The 19,339-nt window shown below is 37.4% G+C and overlaps 1 protein-coding gene across 7 annotated transcripts in view; it reads left to right on the top strand.

Annotated features, from left to right (window-relative positions):
- Nucleotides 1-19,339, top strand: part of SCAPER (S-phase cyclin A associated protein in the ER) — a 215,008-nt gene that overhangs the window by 82,572 nt on the left and 113,097 nt on the right. For 6 of the 7 annotated variants that reach the window (XR_011154270.1, XM_069026155.1, XM_069026153.1 and 3 more), the window contains 5 exons: nucleotides 3,659-3,729; nucleotides 7,388-7,585; nucleotides 15,403-15,503; nucleotides 15,952-16,068; nucleotides 18,007-18,167. Coding sequence is in view for 6 of the 7 variants with exons in the window: in XM_069026155.1 (XP_068882256.1) it covers nucleotides 3,659-3,729; nucleotides 7,388-7,585; nucleotides 15,403-15,503; nucleotides 15,952-16,068; nucleotides 18,007-18,167 (648 nt within the window). In the remaining variant the exon portion in view is untranslated. Of the gene's footprint in view, nucleotides 1-3,058; nucleotides 3,073-3,658; nucleotides 3,730-7,387; nucleotides 7,586-15,402; nucleotides 15,504-15,951; nucleotides 16,069-18,006; nucleotides 18,168-19,339 lie in introns of those variants that run through there. The other variant, XM_069026157.1, reaches the window with a different exon arrangement.

The following is a 19,339-nucleotide window of genomic DNA, read 5'->3' as shown; positions in this document are numbered from 1 at the left end:
GTAATGATCTAGAAGAGAGAGTGACTGTTAACACTTTTCAACCATTGAAATTCAAATACTCCTTCACAGAATTCAGTAGTACACAGCAGATTGTGTTGGATAAACTAATCAACACTATCGCTGATTTGGTGTCTTAGAAGGAGTCTTAAAACTGTGAAAAATTCACTATTCTGGTATTCTGTCTCCAGAATGGAATTTGCATTCCAAACCTATAGCCACCAGTCACCAATTGCAGTCACTTTGCTTTTGCCCACCTTGGAAAGCTGGGATTGTTCTAAGGGAGGGTTTCAGAATTCTTTCCGTTGTAATTATTTCACATGCCTAGAATGAAATTTGAGGCACTGAATGCAGATAAGCAACTACACATAAACTTTATTGCAAAATCTTAGCTATGGTATTAGCAACAGTTAAAAAATTGCAGAGGCTTGACATTGAAATGTTAATAGATGATAAGATACCTTTGGAACTTTGAGATGTTAGAAAAATTGGAAAATCTTGTATTTGTGACTGTTCCTTTCTTATTTCCTATTTGTTTAAAATCACCTGGGCTCTTGCCATATAGAATTCATTTGCAGATTAAGCATTTCAGGGTAAGGAAACATATTTTATTGGTTGAAAGGTACCTGGCACACTCTGGGGAGCCTGCAGCATATTCCACTGTTTTAGCAAGAGCCTGCTGCAGTAAATAGGTTTTGTGGGATGTGATCAAAGCGTGAAACTTGGCTCTCTTTGGCCCTGTGAGGAATTGTGAGAGCCCTGACTGCACACATTGTGTGTGAGCCCTTGCAGCACTGGTCTGATGGGAACTGGCAGAATGTAGTGTGAGGGCAATTCTTTAGGGCTCATAAGTTTCAAACCTTGAATTTCACTGGAATGAATGGGAAGCCAGTTTAGTGCTGGTAGGTGAATACAGGGCCATTATATTCTGGCTGAGACAGTGACAGTAATTTATAAAAGTAATTTTGTGCAAAATATATTGCTGAAATTCAATCTGGAGGTGGAAAAACGTGGAGGATTTTGGTTGTATCCATGCTTGAAGGCAGTAATTTCTCCAGATCCTTAGCATTGTAAAGTTAGAAAAATAGCATCTACTGCTGCTCTACAGACATCTGAAAAGATATGGTTCGTAGTAGGATTAGAAACTTCAGCATGCTTCCTCAGTTGAAAGTTATCATTCCTGCTGAGGGTATGATAATGAACAGTGTCAAAGATGCTGAAACTACATGTGCAGTTGACCTCTGCCATACCCAGGACAGAAATGAAGACTGCAATTAACTATTAAATTTAAAGGCAATTCCCACATTTCCTATTCCAGTGAAAATATCCAAAAAGAGAGAGGTGAGCAGGATGGTTGTTGAGATTGTTAGGTAAAAGATAGCTTTTGAAAGTAGGTTATCAGTGGGGTTTTTCGGTAGCTATTGACACCTCAGCTTTTTGACAGGAAGTCTTCACAAATCATAAACCCTGTGTGCTTCATATTTAATCACAAGACAGGAAGGAAATGGACTTCCAGTGTAAAATATAGCTGTAGCTCCTCCAATGCTGCAAAACTTTGATACTTTATTTCACACGGGCAACTTAATAGCTAAAGGAGATGATCTTGGGTCACTATTGTTCTCTCCTTACGATTTAGTAAATTGCAAGCAGGGGATGCCCTTCAGGTGTCACTGAGATCTGTGCATCTCGTAGCAATCCCAACATGATGCAGTTACACACCAGTCACCCCTGAACATACAAACAGCCATTGAGCAGTGCTGTCACTGCTTGGGAGTATAGGACAAGAGCAGAGAGGAAGATACCTTCTAGTAACCAGAGCCATTTTTGTAAGAAAAGGAATTAAAAAACTTGAAATTGTGGCTGCTGCTGAAATGCAAACGTTTCTGGCCTATACACCTTAAGAAAAAGTTAGTCCTTTCCCCACACTATATTAAATTTGCAAAACCTGCTATTTGCATCTAAATTTCTGCCTCATATAGGAAGTGCCTGGAAACTTGCTTTTGTCTTTAGAAGGGACTTGTTCAGAGATTTCACAGATCTTAGATAATGGATTGTTATTCTGGATTTTATAGAATCTAAAGGGTCTGCAACTTGATGTTTTCATCTGCCCTTTTTTAATTTTAATGTACTCATATTTGTTGCAAACCTTTTCACTGTGCAAGTCCTCTATGCCATTGCCTTCAAAACCTGGTCTTTGCATTGTAAATCACATCAGAAGAGAGGCTTTGGTGATTGAAATACTTCAGTTATCAGAAGTCTGCCATGGGACTATTCCCCAGTTTAAGATTTTTAGTGACTATGAAGGTTTTATGCATGCAGTAGCTGAATGATTTTTTTTTTCCCCTGAATGTTGCTGAATTGATTTCAAGATATTAGTTTATAGCTGTTTTTTGGCTAATGTAGCATTTTAAAAATGAATTATCAAGCAAGTAATTTTTAATTTGTTTTAAATTAAAAGCCTTGTTGCCTGGAATAGCCAGTGATGCAAGCCAGCTGTGCAAACCAAGTGTACAACTGCTTGGTTTAGACAGGTTTGCAGCTGCTTTACATAACCAGAGCAATGTGAAACAGCTGGGCTACGTTTGGGAATTTGGCCTCAGAACTGTTAAAAACTCAGCTGGACAATTCTGAAATTCAAGAATGATCTCCATGGTCTAGAGAGGACTGTATTCAACTAATGCATTGATTTGCTTGGCTTCATCCGGCTAAATAATCTTGAAACTTCTATTTAGATGTAATCTGTGCTAGATAACTCTTTCTGTAGTTACTGTTTTGTCTCAGCTTGCTTAAATTTTTGGTAATTGGATCCTATGATTTTCGTGTTGTGCAAGTTAGATACTTGGAGGAATAAATTTTTTTACCTTACCCCATAGCAAATCTTAAAGATTAAGTGCAAACAGATCAGGTTGGTCTAGGCTAACACAGATACTTCTATGCAAAGATAACTCTAAATCAGTTAACTGCCACTACCACAGCACTGAGACCTGGAGTCACCCTTTCTGACTGGGGGAATTTAAACTGATTTTGGAAACATAGCTGCTAAAGTCACTTTGTATAAGCAATGGAGGAAGACAGGTACGTTTGTGAAGGGATTTCACGTCTTAAGGAGACTGACTTGTGTTCTGTGAATGTTTTTTTCTCTTCCTTTGGCTCCCTAAATGTTGATGAACTAAATCCTGACCTGAGTTCTGGTTTTTCCCATCTTTCTTGGCAGAACGGTTCCAGAAAAACTAAACTATTACATTTGGTTTTCCTAACAAATATACACATATATTTCTTGTTTTAATTCTGTAATAGCTGATTGAGCAGTCATTCAAAAGCAGACTTCTTAAAATTTATATAGAAAACTAGTATCATATTTGACATGTAGATTGTAACGATATGATCTTTAGAGGCACTGAGAACTTAAAGCTGGGTTACCTTTGTTTAATGAAGCCTGTATGTCTTGCCTTTCTTGTATTTTTTTTTATTTTCCAGTGTTTTCTGGCATTATCCACGTTCTGAACAGTGGAATATATATTTAGAATATAAAATTTGCCAAACCTCTTAACTCAGAAACTGTGCCCCTCTCAGTACATTGCAAGATGAGATATATGCATTCTAGGGTGCTCTATTTAATTAAAATCATTATTGTTGATTAAAACAGTTGTTTATTCCACAGGAAAATCAAAATGGCAATCTGGTGGAAAAACAAAAAGGGTGACTCAAGGAACACACAAGACTGCAAAACAGGTATCTGCTCATTTTTTATTGTGACATAAAATTAATGACATAACAATGTTTTTCTGTGAGATCACTGATATATTATTGGCTGATTAATGCTTCTCTAAAACTATGCATACATTGTATTTTTGAAGCATATAAGTTTCAAAGTCAAGTATTCAGAAGTTAAAATTGCCAGAATTTAGGTTACCTTCCTCAGCGTTTCCTTTTGGCACTTCCCAGCCTCTGCATACATGACTTATGGGCATTAAAGTTATTTTAAGGAAAGTGCTGTTCAATAAAATGATATAGGATATTCTTCCTATAAGCATGCTGCTTATACAAGGGCTGCCTTTCCCCCCAGTTTCTAATTTAAGGAAATGTCTTGACTTCATGTGTTAGTGGCTCAAGTCAGTATATCTTATTTTGGAAAAAAGTCCAGGTGAGTAAAATTTCCGTGACTGGAAAGCCACTCTGAATGAGAATTATAAAGAAGAAACCACTCCTGTTTTTAGTTGGGCTTTTTTTCTCTGTGAATGACAATCTTTATTACATTATAAAGTAATACCTCAATCTTTCCTTACGTTTAATATTTTAACTGCTGTTTTTCTTTGATTTATGGATTTAGCCATTAGTACAGCTTTAGCCATTTAGTATTTTGAGGCAGCCTGTCAGAATTTGGTAATAAAGCATATGAAAAATTTTATTTTTCAAAAAAGAAAAAATGTTCTGCTTCCATAGGTTTTTGCATCTTTAAAACATAGGCATGTTATTTTCCCAGTTTAGTTTAGCACCTATTAGCCTTGTGTTCTCTCTTCACACACTGATACATTACAGACACTGTATATCCTGATTCTCTTGGTCTGTGAGGGTGGAGTGTTAGTGATGTAGTTGGGGCTCCCTGGAAGGGTTTGCCCTCAGAATATTGAGGGTGTGAGAACCATGTGCTGCACAGTTTGGGTTCTGTCTAACTTGGGGATTATGTGAATACTGCGTTTTCAGGAGAATGCTTGGTTGCTACTCAGTGGCTCTATGTGGGATTGCTGTATTAAAGCTCTTGTTGACACAGTGCATTCCTGGTGGATTCAGTTAAGGTTTGAAATGGATTGCTAAGTGTCTGTGCATCTTGGCATCTAAAATTGGCATTCAGCACCTTTATTTCTATTGCTTTTCAGACACTGGATACTGCTGTAATTGGTGGCTTTTTTGGCTTAGTTTTGTTGAACTTTCACTTTTAATTTTCCTTTACATGTGAATGGGCCACTAATCTCAAGAAAATAAACTTACAAGAGCTGTTTCATACGATCTTATCAACCTCTTCTTCCTTTCAGTAGGGTGCTGGCAAATATACATTCAATAAACTTTGGCATCCTGAGAGTATAAATATACATTGCATGCTTTCCACAAGTCCAAGGCAAGTTACTGAAACTATTAGTGGGAAAAAAAATAAATTAAAGAACACCAAGAGAGATTCAGTTTTAATGTCACCTTCCTCATCCACGCTGGGTTACTTGGGATGTAAGAAAGAGTATTCCCATGTTTGTTAACTTAAAAGGCACATCAGCTTTTCATCTTCTGCAGTTGAATATTTGAACTATCACTGCAAGTTAAAATATTATTTCTAATAACAAACCACCAACTTAATGCTTACCTACTTGTGTGATAGTGTTTACAAGGAATCAGGTAGTTTAGAGGGTTTTGTCCTTTCAGAGGTGTTCTGCTGGAACATGGGTAGCTGTAAATGTTGCTTAGGTTTTACTGAGACCCTGAAGATCTGCTTACAGGGTAAGAATGGAACTGCTATGACTTGCAGAGCCTACACATGGTGTTTTCCTCATTTAAATATTGCTGACGTATAAGAGTGAAGATAAATGGATGCTAAATAGAGCAGATGGATAACATTTATTGCTACATATCAAAACATATTCCATGACATTGTCTTTTAAAGATAGGCTTGAAAACGTATCTTTCAAATAGTGGGAATTACGCACGTTTCTTATTCTGAAACAACTGATCCTTTATATCAACAGTATTAGCTGAATGACTGTAAACCTAATCACTTTCCTAAGGTCACATTTTATAAATACAGGCAGCAACAGGTAGCTCTGTTATTTTAATGTAGCTATTTATAATTCTGTAGTTGTGCTTGCGTCATTATAAACTGTAGTTTCAAGGAGCTATAAATTAGCAAGTATGTAAGCTTTGCTTTAAATGTTTTTATACAAGGCCTCTGCTAAGGAGCATCTTTTCTCCCAGCAGTTTGTTAAGAGATGACTTATGTCATGGAAGAAAAAATATGAAACCCTTCTGAAATTGCTGTTCATTGGTTGTTTATGCCATGCATCTTTCTGAACATGGCTCTTGTGCATACATTAGCTGGGGTTCATCTGGAGTACACTTGCAGCCCTTGGAGATATATATAAGGGTAGCAGAGATGTTGGTGTGACTGTAGTAAATCTTACCATTCTTCTGCTTCTTACAGAAAAATTAGTGTCTCACCACAAATGCAGGTGAGAGCATAACCATTCTGAGAACAGTGTGTCTCCCTAACTGCAAAGTGGAATTTGTTTAATGATGTGTGGTACAGGACAAAAAGACTTGAATCCCAGCCAACTGTTTTGAAAATTACACTGTTTCTAGTTAGTGATTAGATATTCTAATTATAAACACTGTGTACTGTTATGTGTGGTGTTTGTTTTGAGTTTTCTTATTCAATCACCAAAGTAGAGCATTTAGAATGGGATTTTAATCCCTACAAGAGTGCTCCAGTAAGAATTGATTTGCCGGAGATATATGCCACAGTGGACCAGGGCATCAAAACTACATTAAAGGTGCTATTAAAAGAAATACGTAATGAAAAATGCCAACCCAAACCAGACTACTTTAACATGTAGCTAATACCTCCATCACAAAGTAACACACAGTTGGGTGTCACTTGGGGTTTACTGGGGGTGCTTGTCCACTGGCTATGTAATGCACAAGCTTATGGTAACAGGATTTTACTGTTTGTTTTCTTTTGTTGGAGAGAATTTCAGGTTTAATAAGGGCAGTGTCATGCGACCAAGTGGTGATTTGGTACGTTTAGACAAATAGGTGTGCTTCAGAATCCTTCGGAATATCTCATCCCATCCCATTTAGCGTGTTGGCTGTCCCCTGCATCTGCGCAGCAAAGCAGGACTGGGTCAGTTAAGTCTGTGTTCTAGGGTAAGCCACATCAGCATTTCACTGGCATTAACACATATTAGCGTGAAGGTTTTAAAGCATTCATGTCATATGTAATGTCTTGGTAATAGAATTTCCTTCTGGTGGAATATTGCTGGTATGTTTATTAGTGAAATGCTGTTTTCACCTCTGGATATACACACCTGTCAGAATAAGTAATACAGGATATGTAATTAGAAAATGTAACTTTGCAGTGTGCTGAGAGGCAGAGTATCTCGTACTGCTGTGGAATGAAAATATTATAAATGTCAAAGAAACAGAATCTAGTTGAACATAAGTGCTGCCTATATTTAAGAAAGTGTGTTCTAAAAAACTTAAGTCAGTGCAATTATGTCTTCTTTAGCGAAGAAGTTCTTGTTTACAGGTGTTTCAATATGCTGATGAAAGGTGTGTTGCACAGAAACCCAACTCCTTACCATAATTCCGTTTGTTGTTCTCCTTTTACCTTGTACTTTCTTGTTTTCAGAACACTACCTTAGACTGTAAATTTACAGCAGCAGGAGCTGGAGATAAAAACTTTGACAAAAGCCCCACCAAAACAAGGCAGCCTCGAAAGGTGGATCTGCGGGCTCGGTACTGGGCATTTCTCTTTGACAATCTCCGGCGTGCAGTTGATGAAATCTATGTCACATGTGAATCAGATCAGAGTGTGGTGGAATGCAAGGTAAGGCTGCAGCTATTCTTTGCCTATCTGACTTCTGTCTGGCTTTTTTTATATTTTACCTAAAAGGTAAATGAGGAATTAGAGCTTCAGAAACATGTTACTTTTTCGTTTGTATTTTGTGAAGGCTTTTAAATAGGAAAGCTGAGGGCATATGTACTCGTAATTTAGAGAATGCTTTCATTTTGAGCAGGGACTAATTTTTGAAGTGTATAAAAACCAAAAAGTTGTACATGAAAATATTAGAGCTCAGTTTTTCCTGAAATCAGATTTCGTTTTTTGAGCTCTGATTTTGTTACTTTTCTGACTAAACACTGGTTATTTACTTTGCCTGGTAATGTCCTTTACTGTAGGTGGCACTGTTGCAGTTCAGCCTTTTTCACGTTCATTTGCTTCCTGTTAAGTGGCTTAATTACACACTGCTCCCTTTCTGCAGTGATAGTTATCACTCTTCTCATTCTCCCTTTGTTAAGAAAGTGATTGGTGGTCGAGTGTAAGCAATGTCTGGTTGGTATGTCACTGTAAGACACTTCCCAGTTTCAAATAACCTGGGTTTGTAATAGCTTGTGCATCTGGTTCACATTTTATTGTGATTTTCTGGTAGATCTGTAGAAATACCCTTGTCATTTAATAAAAATCACTCATGCTTTGGAAATGGAATTTATCGCAAGCATTAAGAGAAGTCAGAATACATTAGAAAAGAAATGTTAAAGATATGACTTTGTTTTCATATTAAACATGGCTGAAAACTCAACACATTCTGGAAATGATTATCTAATCACTGTAAAAAAATTCATATATCAGTTTAAGTAAACTTTTTTATTATCCTATGCATCTCATTCTCTGCTGTAATCAGACACGGCCAAATTGCCTTTGAGATTAGCGTACAAATACGTTTCATTGGAAGCAGCTTTGAGAACTGAACAGTAGCTCAGAGGCTTCCAAATCGCTGGTTGGCCTAACACAATTTAACATTTTGGTACTGAACTGTCTTCCTGCTCAGGAAACATCTCTCTAGAATTTTTTGGTTTAAGAAAGCCAGCCAGCCTTGCATTGTAATTAGCATTTTAAACTTTTGTGACTGAAAGATCAGAAGCATATTTGTATCATTATCGCATATTTTGGGGGTTAGATATCGTTCAACATTTTAATTGGGCTACTTGATCTGCTTTTGGAGGGGGGTACTATGTAGCCTAAGTGAAAAGTCTTCATTTTAGCAGACTCTTGACAACGATGTATTTATCTGTGCAGATCAGGTTACTTGTTTGCAAACCACAAGTGAAAAAAACCAAAAATGAGCAAACAGGGCAGTCCAGAGTCAAGTGTTGTGAAACTTCTGCAATGTTCATGTTACTCTTCCCTTTTAAAAGATCTTTTTTCTCAGCACAAAAGTGTGCCTTACCTGAGCAGCTGGAATATGTGTTTGTGCTGTGGTCCTTTGTCTGTGGGATTTTCTTTTACAGGTTACTGATTATTCTTTTGATTAATTACTATCATGTCTGTTATTTAAGATATGAAGTGTAAAACTGTTTAGTCTTGTAAATTATATTTACTACTAATGTCTCTCTTCTGTAAATTCTATTGTTTGTCCTTATTTATGGTGATTTTGACAGACATAGCCCAGTTTCTACCATTTTGACTGCTGGACATAGGGAAATAATAATAAAAAATAAGAAACCAAAATGGTCCCACTGCTAACCTTCCCTTCATTTTTTTTTAAGTGGTATTTTGAGAAATCCGTTCAATTAGGATAAATTCATGTTATCAAAAACTTCCTTAATTTTGACTTTTTAAACTTCTGCCTTGGTCAAGTGGGCATGTGCTGTTCCATGTAAACATTTAAGTTGCATAAAGGTTGTGTTATAAGAAGACTCATGTGAAATTGAAAAGTGACAACTTCTGGCATTTTAAACCTTCTGCTTAACCTGGTATAAAATGTTAGTTGGGTTTTTTTTGGTATTTTGTGCCTTTTGCTCTCCCGTATCCTTATGAGTTGTTATAGTTTTATCGATTGCATTGTCACTGAAGATGTTTGATGCTCCCAAATGGGAAAGGGCTCTGGTGGCTCTTTGTGGTTGAAACTGCAGACAGAAGTGTTGTGGTGAGGATCCAAACAGTGGGAATGTGTGTAAGCAGATCAGTGCTTGTGTATATTTTCTCTCAGCTTTGGGCTCTGCTGAAGTTGGTATCTGCTATTGATTTGGAATTGAGAACTCTCAAATCATGTATGTAGATATATGGATAGGGCTTGGATGCTTTGTATGTAAAGGCATAATGAACATGGTTGAATTATTTCTGAAATAAATGAAGAGTTCTCCAGTTTAAGCGTAATCTTACTGTACATAAATTAGTTTGTGCAATAGTGATAAAAGATTAGATATATCCTAGTAGATTTGGCTGTAACCTTCAACATTTGAAAATGCAAATTGTATGGATATTCTATATATTAGCTAGGTTTCTGTGTGTCTAACATTTATATGGATATTTTACCTACTGTTTTCTAGGTTTGGGTGGCAAGTGTAGGCAGAGCAGAAATAGTAATGCCTTTAAGTCTCTTGCTGTATGATAAGAGGAATTAAGAGCAAAAGTTTTGTAGATGGATGGAGGCAGATTCTGTTGTTAATGCAACAGATGTCTTCAGCTGCTATTCTTCTATGGCATTTTCAGGTGTCTCAGTAACTGAATTTGTGTTTATATATGTGTGTGTATGTATATATAAAAAAGAAACACTGCACACTTATGTAAATCCTTTATTGATAGAGTTTGAGCAACTGGATTCAACAACTAATGATACAGTAAGTATAGAAGAATATCAAACTACCTTTAATTTAATTTGGGATTTTTTTTTTCTTTTAGGATGAGTTGCCAGCTTCAGCTGTTCTTTTCCTTTCAAAATAGCTGAATTTTATCATGTAAAAATTTAGTTCTATTTTATTTTTACATTGCTGTTTAGCATTACCTAAAGCTTGTACAATCTTTTGTCTTTTCACCTAATGTTAGTTACTGGTGTATTTCTGGAAGGTTTTGGCCAGGGTAGATTCTGTCTTGTTTCTAAAGCTTACAGATACATTCTTACATCAGTCTGGTTCAGTGAAAACAGTTTAATTTTGCTTGAGATTCTTATTCCCTCTTATGAAATGGAAAATTCAGCAGTGAAGTTCTGTTCTGCTTCTCACAGACAGCACAAGGTGAAGAGGTGGGTAAAGACTTTCACTTAAAAATGAACTTAGACATGTTGCACGATGCTCCTCTGCAAAAGAACCAACGGAATCAACTTCAGTTAAGGCCTTTCAGTTGGTGGATGTCTGTGAGAGAGTTTGAGTTGATTGAGGCCTCCCAGAAGCAGAGAGGAGCCTCTCCAAGGGCTGCTTTTGGGCCTGGCCATCAAATTCTACTGATTTCACTCTTTCTGTGCAGACTGAGACCCCTGCTCATGCAGTTGATCCATCGCTGGCATTTAGGACAGCCAGTTCCACAGCTGGAGTATGGCAAAAATGTCCAAGGCTGCAGCTCAGCACTGACACAAAAACACACCTTCTAGTTCTGAATTTGGGGATATTTACTTAGAGTATGGTTTTATGTTCCTAAATAAATAATCTGTGGCTGTATTGTGGCAGTCCATGCTCAGTGAAAATCTCTGTGAGTATTCCTGCTGCCTCTTTTTGGACATTTACTTTACCATTGTTGTCATCTTCCGCAGATAAGTCATCAGAGAAGGACAGGAAAATGGGTTCATGATCAAGCATTCAGTCTTACAGCTAAAGATGAGGTCTTTCAAAATGGTGATCTATTCCAAAAAGCCAGCATGTCTTAGTTGGCAGTCTGGGTATCCCTGTTCCTGCCATATGTTTAAATTTTGTGTGATTAAGTCTCTGCACATGCCACTGCATTAATTCTTATGGAGAAATTTTCCTTTGGTAATGGTTATGGGTGCTTTGGAGCACATCCTTGTCAGGTAGTGGATTGTGGCTGCCATGATGTAGGTGAATTAATGAGGAGCAACTGAGGCCAGATATGGTGAATTTAACACTTGGATCTAGGAGATCATCTGCTTTCTTAAAATATTATTTGCCATGTACTGAAGTTGATATGAGGAGAGTCCTTTGTCTAGAGGAGCTGCTTCCTTTCATCCTTTCCCAACGCTTTGACAATCATATTGGTTGAACCAACCCCAGAGCTGGCTTTAATTATCTGTAATTCAACTGTATGAAAAGGCTACAAGGAATTTTTTGAAGCAATTTTACTTTGTCAAATTACTGAAACACAGTTAAACTTGAGAACATACATTTTAAAAAAGAAAGAAGGAACTTAAATTGTGTGTTAAAAGCATGCTCCAGTACAAAAAAAAAAAAAAAAAGAGTTTATTTTGGTAAATACATAAACTAAAATATTCATTACAGATACTGAAACAGCATAAAGTAGGCATGGTTTGTAAAACAGAATCCGTATTTCTAGCTTGGCCAATAAGCTAAAGTACAGATGTGGTGACTGAGTTAATTTCTCTGATGGATGTGCTACTGTTTTGGGTTGTAGTAACTTTAAAACCCTACAGTCTTCCATACCTCCCTGTTTGCCGCTTCCTTGTTTGAGGATGGGAGAATAAATGCATGAAATGACATTTCAAAGTGGTTAAGGGATTTCTAAAGTGCACTTCTGTTCTGAAGGATTACAATGGGCCTATCTAGGACCCGAATCCTGAGTGAGGATTGTTCTGATGTAGCTTCTCTTGAAGGTCTTAGTTGATTACAAAGTAATTAATAGGATCACCCAGCTGAAGAGACTAGAAGTCCAACTTTGAGATAAATACATGGCAACCAGAGTAATGAGTGAAAGCTGGAGAAAAGAAGGAAAGAAAAAGAGACTTGCAGAACTGTTGATGAGTGAATTGACAAGAACAGAGAGGAGAAGGTAACAGGAGCTGTATTGTGACTGGTTTGAGTTTCCTATCACTGATTTTCTTTGACGGGTTTTTTTTTAGTAGTATTGCTTTCTTATTTAGTTCGAACTGTCTCTTTAAGAATCGTATGGGATAGGTGTGACCTTGAGAAATAATGAGATACAAAATTGTTCTGACTGTAGTCCAGCCGCAGTCTGGCCCATAAAGGTTCCTTTTTGTCAGCAGCTTCTCGAGTGGTGCAGGTTTGCCCTGGCTCAGCAGCACGGGGTATCGGAGCTCCCGGCGGTGCCGTAGGTGAGCGGCAGAGCGGGATCGATGCCGGGGGCGCGGAGCCCCGCCGGGATTGTGTGTCAGAGGACAAAGGGATGGCGCCGCCCGGCCTGCTCTGCGCGCCGGCCCCAGAGTCCATTACAAACCAATCGAAGCCGTTGCAGCCAATTGGGGAACTAATTGGTAATTTTAGCTGGACATCTATATGGAGTTATCTGCATGCCTGCAACGGCGCTTTCAGAGCCACTTTTGTTCTGCTCCATCCTGCTTGACAAAATGGCCCTCATAGCTTTAGGGAGAGAGATGTGCATCAGTGAGTATGGGGCCGCTCCAGCTGCTTGTCTTGTTTGTATTCCCTTGTTCATAAAACATGGCTCGGGTTACAGCTGCATGGGTCTGCTCTGATCATTTCTGATAATGTGGAGCTAAACATTCCTTAAAATAGGTTAAGCCATTTATTGTGGTTTTTTTTCCTGTGCCAGCTAACTTCAGAAATATAACTCATATTCACATTAATTCTTTTTTTTTTTTTTTTTGTGAGGAATATGTCAGTGGCTGACTTGAAAAGTAAATGATTCAGAATTAAATTTTGCTTTCTATGCTCTCATTGTTAGTAACAGTCAGCACAACTTAGTATGGGCTAACCTAAATGGACATGAATTGGATTAGAAAGCTGAAATTTTATTAGTGAAACTGAAAAAAAGAACTGGCTGAAACACTTGACTTGTTCATTTCTTGTAGCAGACTTTACTTAAGAATTATTTTGGTGCTGTAAACCTTACAACTGCTTTGTAAGAAAGATATCTGTTAGCTTTTTTGGGGAATATTTAAAAACAAAGAACAACTTTTGCATCAGCAGTGGGATTCTGTTTGATTTCCCTGGTGTCTGACTTTGTGGTGACTTTTCCTTTACAGCAACCAGCATATGCTCTGTATGTGCCATAAAGAGTAGTTAAAAGGACACTTATGTCAAAACTGAAGCGGAATTTCAAAGTTAGGGTTAAAATGAATATTAATCAGTATGATATTATAGGAAAAAGCATTTTGCATGCATTAGAGGTCCTTTTTCTATTAAAAGGACAATTACTCTACTTTAGTAAAGATGTATGGGACGTGATGTTACAAAAACATGCATTAGTTACCTGGACTGTAGGAGAGTGTTTATAATGGTTTTGGTGTCAAAGGTTTTACTGTTAAAATTTGTAGTTATGCACTTAAGAACCAATACCTTCTCATTTGTAATTGTTCCCAAAATTTCCAAGTAGTAGTTATTTGCTTTGAGCAGAAAATTTATCCAATACCAGCAGGACTGACTTTGGAATAGTAAAGAACTTGTGAAATAGCAACATTTTGTCATTAGTGATTTTCCTTATACCATAAAACTATGTCTGTACTTTACATTCTGCATGTGAAGCTCATTTAAGTTTCATAGAATTCAAGCTTCCTTCATGGATTTTGATTATTTTCAGCATATTGTCATGACAGAGAACAGGACACATTTTTCTTTTCTCAGAAAGAGTAGTTATGAAAGCTGCTCTTTCTGACTGACATGAGCTCAAACTCTCTCCCTTAGAAAGGCATTAATGTGCTTTGTTGGTGATCAGCTTCGCTGAGGAGGTGCCTTATGTCTGTCTGTCTTTTGTCATGTTCAGTCAATGATTGAGTTTATATGTGGAATACAGGTGATTTCTTACCTTGCTGCATGATAAAGAATTGCTCCTTTCCCTCCCAGTGGCAGTAGATAACTGTAGTTTGCTCAGGGAACGCAACTGAGAGTTCCATTATATTGTGTTTTGCTCTGCTTTGCAGTGAAAAAATGGTGCCATTTTCTGAGTAAAGGCAACTTACTTTGTTTCTGCTTGTAATCTGACCTTACTATAGGTACTACATCTGTACATTTGTGCCAGCTGGATATCAGTAGGCCCAGTCAATACTTTCTCGTAGTTAAGGATATTTTAATCAGAAGCAAGTCTCTTCAGCCACTGCCATTTTGTCTATGACTTTCTTCATGATGTAGTGTGAAGTTAATTTATATGTCCTTTTGTAACAGTTAATTTTATTTGTTAGAGGCCAAAATGTAGTTCCAGATTCAAACTACTTCATTAAGATTTTGCCTATTCTGAGTAAATCTCCAGCATGCCCACATCGTTTTTGACGGTATCTGTTTAATCCTACCCAGGTTCTGATGCTGTTGCCTTTGTGTAGTTTTGTATACATTCACATCACAAACAGATTAATTGTGACATTATTAGTCTTTCACAGACCTGTTAGGTTTTATATGGTTTTGCTTACTTGATGATTATGTCTAGCATATTTTAAAAGATAACTGACCAAAAAAAGCATAGATAATGAAACAAGTATCCTTATGTGTGTTAAGAATTATTTTCTTGCGAGTGTTGCCATTTCATCCTTACACATTGATGCTCACACAGCTCTTGGAAAATGTGCACTTTTTTTTAAGGATAAATGTTTTAATGATTGTTCACGTAAAAATCTTAATTATCTGGGCCTTCTTGTTTTCAGGGATTGTCTTGGGTTTATTTTTAATGAGAAAGCTACAGAATAGTAAATGTCCTTCTTTCTTTTCAGTTTCTTTATTGGGGTGGGGGATTGTTTTTTAAATAGGAAGATTGATGTGATGGTTGCTTTTCAGGAAGTCCTGATGATGCTCGATAACTATGTAAGGGACTTCAAAGCATTGATTGATTGGATACAGCTACAGGAGAAGCTGGAAAAAGCTGATGCTCAAAGCAGGTAATTAGATTTATATTTTTTTAATCTACAGAGAGAGTAAAGTTCACGGTAAACTTCATTTTCTAGCAGAGATTCAGAAAATAGAACCAATTTTCCTTTTCAACAAAATGGCTGTGAGGACATTTTATGTGCATTGTCACTGTCACTTAGAACTAGAGGATATTTCCGGTTCTACCCTGATCCTTTCCTTTTAAATGGTTGGTGTGATGCTTTGTTCTACACTGGAATTTGAAATAAACATTGTAGTCTTGAGAAGAGGCATTATTTTTGATATGGGTCTGGCTGATAGGGTTTGGAGTTGGTATAGAAACAATTGCTATGATCAATGACTAATTCAGCAGGATTCGTTAACACTTAGAGCATTTGTCAGTTCTGGTTTTGCTTTAAGGTGATAGAGGAAGAGTTATTGTGAATTGTATTTTTAAGCTTTTCTTTCGTGGATTTGCAGACCTACTTCACTGGCCTGGGAAGTAAAGAAAATGTCTCCAGGACGCCATGTGATCCCAAGTCCATCCACGGATAGGATTAGTGTGACATCAAATGCTCGAAGGAGTTTAAATTTTGGGTATGAAACCAGTTAAGAAATTTATTGAAGCTAAAATAAAGATTCATTTGAAGCAAATTTCACAAAAGCACTATTTTTCTATAGTAACCAATGTATTGTTTTGCTGTTTAGTAAATCATGTAAGCAATTACTTGCATTCATAAAAGAAAAGCCTATGATCTGTAAAGGAAAATCCTACCAAGGACTTACTTTTTCCTTACTTTGTAATATATTTAATTACTGCTCATTACAAAGACCTGAAAATAAAATACTGTTAAGAGTATTTCATGTTATCTGTTTAGTACTCCCTTGTCTCTACAAAACAAAGGTCAAAATGTCTGTAACTAGCATTTTAAAATTGCCAATGTGTGCAATGTGAATGGCCAGCTGAGCGTGCAGAAGTAAATACAGGTCAAAAAGAGTGAGTGTAAAGTGAGATTATGATGATTCTGATGCGTGCCAAAACTGATACTAGTTAAAATGTAGAGTATGTTATATACTGCAGTAAAGCATCTTTTACTTGTTGAAATGAAAGTATCTGAAAGCAGTTCAACAAAAATGTGCATAAATTTAGAGCAACACTGTCTAGTCCTGTCTCAGTCTGGAGAGTGCAGATGTGTCCAGCTGAAATCTTTCTCAGTGTGTGTGCTGTAGTTCCTTCAAGTTCGTTGGGATCTAGGGAACACACTGCCCAGTTTCTTAAGTGGTTACAGTGTCCTCAGCAGAGATGTGATGCTGGACTGTTTGGTCAGCACTTCTGAGTATTGAGCTCTCTGAAATTTTGCATATCAAATATTTCTACAAAAATACTGCAAAGTGTGTTTGGTGGAAAAACCAAAGTATGTTTGGTGTAGGCCCTGTGTAGGTGTATCTATTGATACCTACCTGACAGCATCTGAGGGGTGTCTGCCTAAATGCCTGGTGGTAGGGAGAAAATAAGCACAAGCACTCAAGTGAAACATTAGAATCTGGTGGAAATCAATGCGCTTTTATTTTTATTAGAACATAACAGCTCAGCATGATTAGTCTTTTAGCTAAGCCTTTTTTTTTTTTGCATGTAATTACATGTATTGCTGCTGGAGCTGTTTTATTCACAATCACAGGGACATGATGAGCAACTGTGTGTGTTAGAGCAGGGAATAACAAGATGGGTTTTCCATCCTTCACACTTGTAAACTGTTTTCTTCTGTCTTAGTCCACTTGTGTGTCTCAAAGCGAGGCAACGCCAGAGAGCTGCAGTATTTTGTGTGTGTGAGAGAGAATAGGATAGAAAATAAGGGCTGAGACATACTTGGTACTACAGAAACTTCTGGCAGAATGCTAGGAGTTACTAGGAAATGAATATGGAATGGTAGAGAAGGTAGTGGTGTACCACGGTAGAAATTCATGGTTCATACCTCTAGTCATCTTCATATCTTCCCCAAAGCAGTATAGAAAAAGTAGGAAAAGTGGAGAAACTAGAAACAGGAACAGAGGTATCCACCAGCATTAATGCAAAAAGAAAAGAACTTGGAGAAGAGATAACAAGAAGGGTATGATAAATAAAATCACTTATGTGGAAGATGAATAGGGAAAACTCTGTTCATTATTTTTAATGAAAACGAATTGGGAGTACTAAATGATCAAACACCAGGCTTAAAGTGACCAGGAGTATTTTTCAAGACTTAGTATGCAGAATTTGTTATTATGTGTTTCTTTGGTTGCCAAAATCATGAATTCCTTAAGAAATTAGTATCACAAAGATTAAATTCATCTTGTTTATTAAAAACAAAGATCTGTTGAGTAAATTACAAGAACTTTCCAGTGTAAATTGCTACAACCTGGAGAGTTTGCCAGAGGAGAAGTAAGTAGTTCTGTACAGCACCGTTCTGATAGTCTCTGACAGACTCTGATAAAGCTTTCTAACAAACCATTCTGTTACTTGATCAGACACTAAAAAGAGCTGTGACTTTCATTTAGGAACTCTGCAGTGACAATTTCTGCAACACGCCTGGCTCCTTCTGGTGTAAGTTGGGCTGATAAGGTAAAAGCCAACCATGGAACTAAAGCTGCCAATCCTGAGCTGGCAACAGCACAAGCCTGTCTGGCACCTCCGGCACAGAAGTCACTGCGGAAAAATGGCAAGTCCCTTTCAGTGGCTTAAGTTATTTTCACAAACTCTGTGGTATAAAGTAAATTCAGAATGTGATGACCTATGTTCTAAGCAAAATTAAACCTAGTTTTGCGAAATACAATGTTTAAATTAAGTATAGAGATAAAAGATTAATGCAGCCTTACATTGCAATAGTTAAGTTTGAGACAAAAGTGTGTTTTCATGTTTTTCATGTGTAGGTAACATTCTGCTGTATTTTCGTAACTAGAATTTGATCTGTTAAAATACCAGTTTATAACATCCCAAGAAGCAAAAAGGTCTTTGGTCACAAACTGTCGATCTAACTGGTTGCAAGTTGGGATGGCTTAACAATATAAAGACTAATGCATGCCCGGGAATCTGTGAAGAGCTCAAGATAGTTTTATATGTCCAGGGAGAACATGCTATTAGAACTGTGCTGAAGTAACAACTGATGTTTTTTCCTTGCAAGACAAGAGTTACCATGTTTGGTTATGAATTGTTTCTCTAAAGATGCTCCTTGGAGAACCCTTGATGCAGTATCTTTTGTTCTAGAAGAGATTGGTGTCGCAGGTTGGGTTTGTAACCAGGCGGAAACACCAATTTAGTGTAGTTGTTTGGTCTAAAATACTCATTACTGTTTATCTTCTGTGAGATCAGAATTAGGAGAAATGCAAAGCAGGCACCAAACTTGAAAGAATATAAAGAAGTTTATTAACAGACCTAAAAGAAGGAAAAAAAAAATTATACCACCTTCAGAACTCTCCTCCTCCCCCCACCTTCCTCCCTTCTCCCACTGACAATGTAAAAAGACAACCCTTAAGATGTTCAGTCTGTTTACCACTTCCATAATAACCTTGTTCAGTCCATTTAGGAAGAGAAGTCTCTTCTTGCTCATGCTATGAAAACAGTATCACAACGAGACAGCCACCCACTTCCAAATAGTGTTCAGTCCATTTAGGAAAAGGTCTCGCTGCTCCCAATGTGAGTCCCTTCCCCCGACTTGCAGCTTTTCCCGCAACTGCTTTCGAGGGCCCACTCTTGAAGTTTTTGGGGTACAATTTTAAGGTTGAGCCGTTCAGAAACAAAAAAGCAGAGGCCCTTCTCCTTCCCTGGGAGCAAAGGGTCTTCCTCATCTTCATTGTTAGGACTATCTCTGGGAGCATCTCTAGGAACTGAGGT

This window comes from Aphelocoma coerulescens, chromosome 10, assembly GCF_041296385.1.
Source record: "Aphelocoma coerulescens isolate FSJ_1873_10779 chromosome 10, UR_Acoe_1.0, whole genome shotgun sequence".
In the NCBI taxonomy this organism is placed as follows: Eukaryota; Metazoa; Chordata; class Aves; order Passeriformes; family Corvidae; genus Aphelocoma; species Aphelocoma coerulescens.
The sequence above is the reverse complement of the archived record's forward strand: the minus strand, read 5'-3'. Positions and strand labels throughout refer to the sequence as shown.